At 37.1% G+C, this 8,688-nt stretch overlaps 1 protein-coding gene across 5 annotated transcripts; it reads left to right on the top strand.

Moving 5' to 3' along the window:
- The first annotated feature begins 1,796 nt into the window (after positions 1-1,796).
- LOC115776663 (uncharacterized) lies at positions 1,797-8,008 on the top strand. 5 transcript variants are annotated; one of them, XR_004019494.1, is made up of 6 exons: positions 1,797-1,829; positions 2,093-2,126; positions 5,150-6,161; positions 6,248-6,403; positions 6,485-6,574; positions 7,184-8,008. XR_004019494.1 is itself a non-coding variant. In XM_030724386.1 (5 exons), the coding sequence occupies exons 2-5, from the start codon at positions 6,120-6,122 to the stop codon at positions 7,493-7,495; spliced, it is 600 nt and encodes a 199-aa protein (XP_030580246.1). In that variant the 5' UTR covers positions 2,093-2,126; positions 5,150-6,119; the 3' UTR covers positions 7,496-8,008. The 5 variants fall into 5 exon arrangements, 2 of the variants coding, with proteins under 2 accessions (XP_030580246.1, XP_030580245.1); XR_004019492.1 differs by having other exon boundaries at positions 1,814-1,829; positions 5,150-6,170; XM_030724386.1 differs by lacking the exon at positions 1,797-1,829.
- The last annotated feature ends 680 nt before the right edge of the window (positions 8,009-8,688 follow it).

The following is an 8,688-nucleotide window of genomic DNA, read 5'->3' as shown; positions in this document are numbered from 1 at the left end:
TTGTTTAATATGTGCATTGAAGGACATATCCTGGTCAAAAATGACTCCAAGATTTCTCACAGTGTTACTGGAGGCCAAAGTGATGCCATCCAGAGTAAGTATCTGGTTTGACACCATGTTTCTAAGATTTGTGGGGGCCGAGTACAAGAATTTCAGTTTTATCTGAATTTAGAAGCAGGAAATTAGAGGTCATCCAGGCCTTAATGTCTTTAAGACATTCCTGCAGTTTAACTAATTGGTTTGTGTTATCTGGCTTTATGGAGAGATAAAGGGAAGCATGTATAATGTAAATAGAATTTGTTCTATCAGGGAACCCTGTGGAACTCCATAATTCCCCATTTACATGAACAAATTGGAGTCTATTAGATAAATATGATTCAAACCACTGCAGTGCAGTACCTTTAATACCTATAGTATGCTCTAATCTCTGTAATAAAATGTTATGATCAACAGTATCAAAGCTGCACTGAGGTCCAACAGGACAAGAACAGAGATGAGTCCACTGTCAGAGGCTGTAAGAAGATCATTTGTAACCTTCACTAATGCTGTTTCTGTACTGTGATGAATTCTGAAACCTGACTGAAACTCTTCAAATAAACCGTTCCTCTGCAGATGATCAGTTAGCTGTTTTACAACTACTCTTTCAAGAATCTTTGAGAGAAAAGAAAGTCAAACTTCTGATCTGGTCAGTTAAGTAGCAGAGGGGTTTTTAATCAGTTTTCAGCTCCTTTGGTGTTAATAAAATGAACAACAGGTGCATGAGAGGCATCAATGAGACAACCCCTGAAGCAGGCATGGTTTTACAGGTGGAGGGTGCTGACATTTTTTCCTCCCCTCTTTTCTGACTAGCTTTGCATTTGGCTAGGGTCAGTGTCATTACTGGTAACATGAGGTGATTCTCTGGACCCTACAGAGGCTGCACACACTGAAAAAATGGGAAAAGGGGGGTTGTTCATTTTGTAAAACAAATTTATGTTAAAGTATTATGTTTTTATTGTGCTGTTTCCCTAAACATGATTCAATCATGAAACATCCTTGTAAATAGTCTTGTTGTTAGATGGACATGTTTCAATCATGACCACATTACATGAAATAGTTGCAATGTATGGAAAAGCTCCTCCTACTTTTTTGATACTAAATTACCCCTCCCAATCCTTTGCCCGGGAAAAGCAATTATACTGCAGAAGAAGAAGGCCCGATTTATCAGTGCTGCCTGGAACTTTAAGGAGGCAAGGTGAGTCTTGTTTTTTTTCATTGTTTTAATTTATAGTTTATAGTATGTAGACTATTAAAGTCGATGCTGTGTTTACAGTGAAAGGTGCACCCCACCACACCACACGCTAACGAATAAACGTGTGGTGTGGTGCACCTCACCACACGTTTATTCGTTAGCGTTAGCATGTAAGCTAGGCTATGGCTAGACTCTATATTAGCGTTACATGGCGCCTCACAATTAATTTCAAGAATGCCTAATTCACTTTTATCATTCCGCCCTGCTTTGACCCACCTTGTGTGTGTGTAAATCAGTTGTATCTGAATTTAAGCAGTGCTTTAAGTTGGTTGGTAATCACCATTACTATACCAGCACTTTAAATATGCCATACTGGGACTTTTTTCCCACCGTGGAGGTTGCACCCACACGTGCTCGCTCTGGCCCATCACGGTGTGCTCTTGTCGCATGAAGATGAACGATTAACACATGGTAGATTGCGCCCTCTTTTAATTTCCTATAGAATAAATAAGTGCAAATATTTTTTTCTTCCAGGTGCTCTGCTAGAATAATGCAATGAATGGCAAGCTTGCCTGTTTCAAAGGCTCTGTAGTCTATGGTACGTATGAGTAGCTGGTTTTAAAAAAGTCAAACACAATAATTTTCTTTAATGAATAGGAAAACAAATGGATTTATACTGGTTTGTGACTCAATTAGCTATCATTAACACACATTTTAACTAGTTTTGTTCTGTTTATTAAAGAAGAAAGGTAAACACCACCTTAGATTAAACTTTAGTTTAGCCTCTTTTTGAGAACAAGGTTAATTTGTAACAACAACAAGCCTTTAATGATTTTTCATTGTTTTTCTCTCTCTCCACAGTGGCAGTGTAAGGGGTGCCGGGTAGAAGTATCAAGTAGGTCTGAACTTCTAAGACACTACAAAGTTAAACATCCTCACTTTGGGCGCACTGCTAGATTTCCATGTACATACTTTTCTTGTCCATGCACATTTAAAACATGGAATGCATTAATTTGCCACCAAAGTAGACTACACAGAAATGTAACACAAAAAATTCACTCAACTTTTACCTGTCAACTTTGTGATTGTAAGAATTTGGCAAACGAAATAGAATATTTTAGTCACATCAACACATATTTAAAAAAACACGAAAATGTAAAATGTATGTTTAATGGTTGTAGTTTCCAAACATGCATTTATGGTACTTTTAAGTCTCACAAAAGTCGCCATCACACCCCACACACACTTGAGGATTTTATTCCAGGTGTTGTAAAAAGCACTCGTTTAGCTACACCTTCATTTCCAGAAATATCTGATTTCCAGGAGGAGGATCAATGTGTAGAAGGTGCTCAGTGTGTGGAAGTGGACACGTTTGACACACAAGAGGGAAAAAGGCTACCTAAAGACCACACTGAGCAGCAACTAGCCACAGCTTTATTACAGCTGGAGTTTTTGGTACAAGTGCCAGGTATTGCAGTTGATGAGTTTTACAGGAACTTAATTATTTACTCAACTCTGCCTCAGTTCCCACTGGTGTTGTAAGAGATATACTTGAGCGTCATAAGGTCCAATTTACAGATGATTTAGTTAAGGATATTATATCAGCTCTTTGTGCATCCAATCCAGTTTGCAGAGCCATTGAAAAAGGGGGATCTCTTAGCACTGTGCATAGAAGGTTAAAATACTACAGAGAAAAATTTTGTGTTGTTGAACCAGTCACTTACGTTCTTGATAATAAAAAAGCAACCTTTCAGTATGTTCCAATATTAAAATTATTACAACAAATTTTAAATTGCCAAGCTATTCTAGATAAGGTTATTTCAAATCATAGAGGGAAGCGTGAGTTTATTGTTGACTCCTCCTATGAATTTAAATCTCCAGAGGATGGCAAATATTTAATTGAAAACGGGTTATTGAATGCAGATGAAATCAGGATTTCTATTCGCCTGTATGTGGATGAATTTGAGATTTGCAACCCTTTAGGCACTTCTAGAAAAAAGCAAAAACTCTGTGGTGTTTATTGGGTTTTGGGTAACCTGCCACCAGGATCTCATTCAGCTTTGTCCTCTATTTATCTTGCTGTCCTTTTCAAAAGTGTTGACGCAAAAGTCTATGGTTTTGAGCAAGTGTTACAGCCGCTCCTGCAAGATCTTAAAACCTTGGAGACTTATGGTGTGTTTGTCCCTTTGTTGGGCACATCTTTTAAAGGTACAGTTCAGTGTATTGTTTCTGATAACTTAGGTGCGCACACTATCGCAGGCTTTGTTGAAAGTTTTTCAGGTGAGTTCTTTTGTCGATTTTGTACAGCTAAGAGATGTGATGTTGAATCTGACACAGTTGCTTGTGGTGCTTTTAATCTGCGGACTAAAGAACTGCACAATGAACATATAAAAATAGCTCTGGAAACAAATAATCATTGTTTCGGAGTTAAAAGAGAGTGCATTTTTACCAAACACCTCACACATTTCACGTTCTGACCGGTTTTCCTCCTGATGTAGCTCATGATGCATTAGAGGGTGTTGTGCCAGTGGAGTTGGCTTACTGCTTGTCAGCATTAATTTCAAAAAAGTTTTTTACTATTGATAATCTAAATAAAGCAATATTGGCCTTTCCATACAAGTGGTCAGATAAGACAAATAAACCTCATATTGTGCCACAAAATTTGTCTGCTCGCAAAACTGTGGGGGGAAACGCCCACGAAAATTGGAGTTTGTTGAGGTTTCTCCCTTTTTTGATTGGACATTTAGTACCTGAAAATGAACCTTCATGGTTGGTGTTACTGGATTTAAAAGAGATTATTGAACTTCTTGTTGCCCCAACACATACTGATGAATCCATTTCATATCTTGAAAGCAAGATAACTGAACACAGGCAAAGATACAAAGACTTGTTTCCAGCTGCCAGACTTTTACCAAAGCACCACTTTCTTGAACACTACCCTTATTTAATAAAGTGTTTTGGTCCTTTGGTTACACTCTGGACACTTAGGTTTGAAGCTAAACATAGTTACTTTAAAAAAGTTGTGAAACATACTAGTTGTTTTAAAAACATTCCGCTGACTCTAGGCACCAATTCATGATAGCATTTCACCTTAACTCGCCCTCCTATGGTAAAACCTCTCTTGATGTACCTAGTGTGTCCTCATTTCCAGTGGATCTTTTGAATCCAAATATTGCTTTGGCTTTAACATCAAAATATCCCGATATAACTGAAGTCAATCTGACTAAGAATGCATCTGTGAATGGCATACAGTACAGCACAGGCATGATAGTTGTTCAGGGGTCAACTAGCGGCATGCCAGACTTTGCTGAGATTGTGCACATGTGTGTCATTAAAAATGAATTGCTCCTTATTGTGAGAATGCTATGCGGATGGTACACTGACCATTACAGAGCCTTTGAAATAACCCCATCACCAACCAGAGAGACAAAGCTTGTGCATTTAACTGATCTGGGAGACATCTATCCACTGGCAGATTATATTGTTGGAGCAAGCCGAATGGTGACCTTGAAAAGGCATATTATTGTTAAAGGTTTGTTACATTGTATTTAACATGTAGGTATGTTATGATAATTACTACATCAAGGCTTAAGTCAAGGCATTGTTAACTCCTTGCACTTAGCACCATTGAAAACTTTAATCAAATACTATAAAATCTGCACAACTCTGTTCACTGCAGGCACACAGCAGTGACATGAATTGGATTGGTTCTTGGCATATTTTTCTCTCCAGATATGTTTTTGAGAATAATGTGAATTTATCAGCAGATCAGATCTTTTGAAAATCTCTAAACACTAAAAAAAAATTTATATAAAAATCCTGATATATATATATATATATATATATTTTTTTTTTTTCTCCCCTCCCTTTTTTTAAGATTGTATTTAACACTTTGTTTTATGGTTTGTGCTTTTTCAGACTGAGAATAATGGCTTCACCCTGCATACTCAAAGTCATATTGGTGGACAACACCTGCCAGAGGCTAACACTACCATGTGGACTTCCTCAATCTGTGAGTGAGCTTATGGAAGAAGTACAGCGCCAGTGTGGACTGACCTACACCTTCAACCTACAGTTTATGGATCCACTCTTTAATGATGACTTCATGAATCTGACCTCAGTATCTGAAATACAAAACAGAGGCACTATTAAGGTGGTAAATCTGTCAGATCCAACCATTTTACAGTCACCTGTTTCATCTGCTGGTTGTCGTTCACCGTCAACTTCAAGTTTTTCTGGTGTGAGCTGTCCTGATACAGACATTCTTTCTTCAACTGAGTCTCAGTCTGAGCCATCCACTTCAAGGTCATTGTGGCCAGACAAGTTTTGTGTTCCTCAGTTTTCCTTTGACTCTGAATTAAAACTTGACCGAGCCAATGCAGAATATAAAGAAAATGGGACACTTCTGACTCCAGATAACAAACTTTTGTCAAACATTCTCGATGGACTTGTGCAAGAAATTGTTCATTATGGACTTTATATAACCGACAACCAGTTCAACAGTGTGGGTGAGGCGCTCATACTAAAGCATCCCTGTCTGTCGGAGCGAGGCTCAGTAAGTGGGTATGCTGGTTGGAAACATCGCTTAAAAAACAAGCTTTCAATTTACCGAACTCAGTTACGAAAACTTGGTTGTCACGAAGTAACTGTCAATGCTTTGAGCCACAAGCCACAAGGCAAAGGCCCTGCTTTTGCCATTAAAAAGCCAAGGTGCTCTGAAGTGAACTATTGCCCCCCCTATCCCACAGGAGAGACTGAGGAAACTTTAGAAACACTTCGAGTGGAACTTATAATGGATGTAAAAAAGAGGAACGGCAAAGAAACAGTGCATCGAAAAATGGACAAGACGTTCTCATACAGAAGATTAGAGGTAGTTCGGTAAACACCCATGGTACAAGATTTCCAGGAACGGTGGCATGCGCTCTTTAAAGTGTGTGAGGTTTGTAAAATGGTGATGAAATGTACTGAATTGAAGTTGGTTCAGCCAAAAAAAATATTTGTTGTCTATTTTTTCAGATAAACGCTGAATTCAAGAGAATCACCACTCTGCCACTGCAGTCCCGGTTCCTCTCGCAGCTAGACATTCTGTCTTCCAAACTTATTGCTCTCTATAAAAAAAGAGGTGGACTAATAGGCAAACACCTAAAAAGTATAATGGACCAAATGACTGAAGTAAGATGAAAAAAAAAAAAGATTCATTCATTTTTTGATTAGGAAATGTAGTAATTTCAAATCTGTCCACACATCCTCTAGGAAGATGTCGACCATGGGCGTGAAAGTGTTCTGAAGGGCCTTTGTGTGTACCTCAATGAAGACCCCGAACATCTGATACGACAGCATGTAGTGAGTATTATGAAACTGCTAGAATTTTTACATTTCTAATAGTTGCATGACATTTTTAATTATTTATTATACATATGATAATTATCATATCTGGCAACACTGATTACTGCTTCCTATAGACTGCATATATTGCCGAAAGGAAGTTTATCTAATGTGAAAACGTAAATCTGTCAATATGTGTTTGATAACTCTGGCTTTCTCAAGAACCCGGATGTGTGGCACAAAAATCTGAATTTTGTAACTGAAGTTGAATTATTGAACTGAAAGTGAAAGTAGTCCATTAAATCGTTAAATTCAGTTTCAAACCAGTGCATTCAATTTCAAATTATGCACATGCAGATTTAATCTGAGCAATTCAAATTCAGTTTCTGCTGGCACAAGTTTTTGTGATTTATCATCTAGATCAATTTTAAGTAGTTTACATACTTTTAGCTTTTCTTAAAATTTGACTAATTATTGGATAAAGTAATTTTTATCAATGCCAACTAAATCTGAAAAAGTTAAATATTGCCTTTTAAGCTAGTAATGTTTATGTGAATGAGTGAATTTTGCATTTAGCTCATGGTCTGGAAGCTTTAAATTTATTTAAATCTTTTTTTTTTTTGTCAGGGAGTAAGTGATACAGCCTTTGAAGAATCAGTTGAGGAAACTACTGTGGGGATCTTCACGGTGAAACAACAGGAGGCGCAGCCTACTCCAGACGATGTAGGAATTATCCTGGAAGGCCAAATTGTTATCCAGGATTTAGACAATGTTCCTCTGGCTGTTGCACTACTGTTTGGCCTCCTGTATGCTCTACATATGGATTATCCTCATCAACTCAGGTATACCTTTGAAGTGATCCAGAAACTGATCATGGAGCTAGATGGTGGCACACTTTCAAAGAAAGTCCAGGTCCTGAAGAATAGACTCAATGAGTAATGCTGGCCAGTGAGCATGACCAGCTTATTTGAGGACTTGTCCATTTAAGTTGCTTTTCATTGTTCTCATGTTGTTGTAAACAAACTTTTAAATATGCTTAGTTACTTAAAAAAAAAAAGGCGTTCTGTAGAAAGAAGGATTTTCATTGTTTAAGATGTGTTTAGCTGCACTCGATATAATTTTCACATTTTACCAACTGAAAACGTTTGTAAGAAATTGTGCAGTAAGGGGTATGGTGTTCCATATAACACCCCAGAAAGTTGGCCCTTTATAAAAGATAGACATAACTTTGATTTGCGGGTCAATCGTTTGTGGAAGTCCATTTGAAATTTTTATTTATTTATTTTTGTCAGACTCACTTTTGTATCGGTATCTGAACAGAGAGGTTATGTGGCATGCACTTTGTTTTTCTACTTTATGTCAGTGATCCTTGGTTTGTCTGAAAACCCTGCTGTAAACTGTTAGGATGTAGACTCATCTGAATGTTGACTATTTTGTATTAAAATGTTTGGCTTATTGGAAAATGTTATCAGCTGTATTTGTTTTATTCTTGCTACAGTGTACTACTTTCAAAAGGTTTAGGCTATGTAAGATGGATTTGATAGATTAACACCAAATCTATATTGTGATACATTTTAGGTTGTTACCACATAACTACTTTGTAAGTGAAACATTTAAATTAATTGTAATGTCTAGATAAAAAACTACATAATATATTCAACATGAAGTAAATTTATGTTACAAGTATAAAAGATTCATATACATAAAATGTGACAGAAATGCATGATATAAACACACTTGGATTAGGATATTTCAACATGAAATGATTAAAAGTTTACAACATGAAATGATTAGAAGTTTTCAACATGAAATATTCACAGTCATTTAACATGTATATATTATGCTGGGATTATATAATGAAGTTATAAAATGAAAACATAATCTAATTGCGTGCAACCGATGTACATGTTTCAATTATATAAATCCAACAGACTTTTTTTTTCAGTGCAGGTAGTCCAACTCCTCCAGAATGCCACATCAATACGTACCATTGGCAGAAGGTTTGCTGTGTCTCCCAACACAGTCTCTAAAGCATGGAGGAGATTCCAGGAGACAGGCAATTACTCTAAGAAAGATGGCCAAAGCCGTAGAAGGTCCTTAACCTATCAGGACCAGTATTTGCTCTTTTTTGC

This window comes from Archocentrus centrarchus, unplaced genomic scaffold (genome assembly GCF_007364275.1).
Source record: "Archocentrus centrarchus isolate MPI-CPG fArcCen1 unplaced genomic scaffold, fArcCen1 scaffold_36_ctg1, whole genome shotgun sequence".
NCBI classification, from domain to species: Eukaryota; Metazoa; Chordata; class Actinopteri; order Cichliformes; family Cichlidae; genus Archocentrus; species Archocentrus centrarchus.
This window is presented reverse-complemented; position numbering and strand designations above follow the sequence as displayed.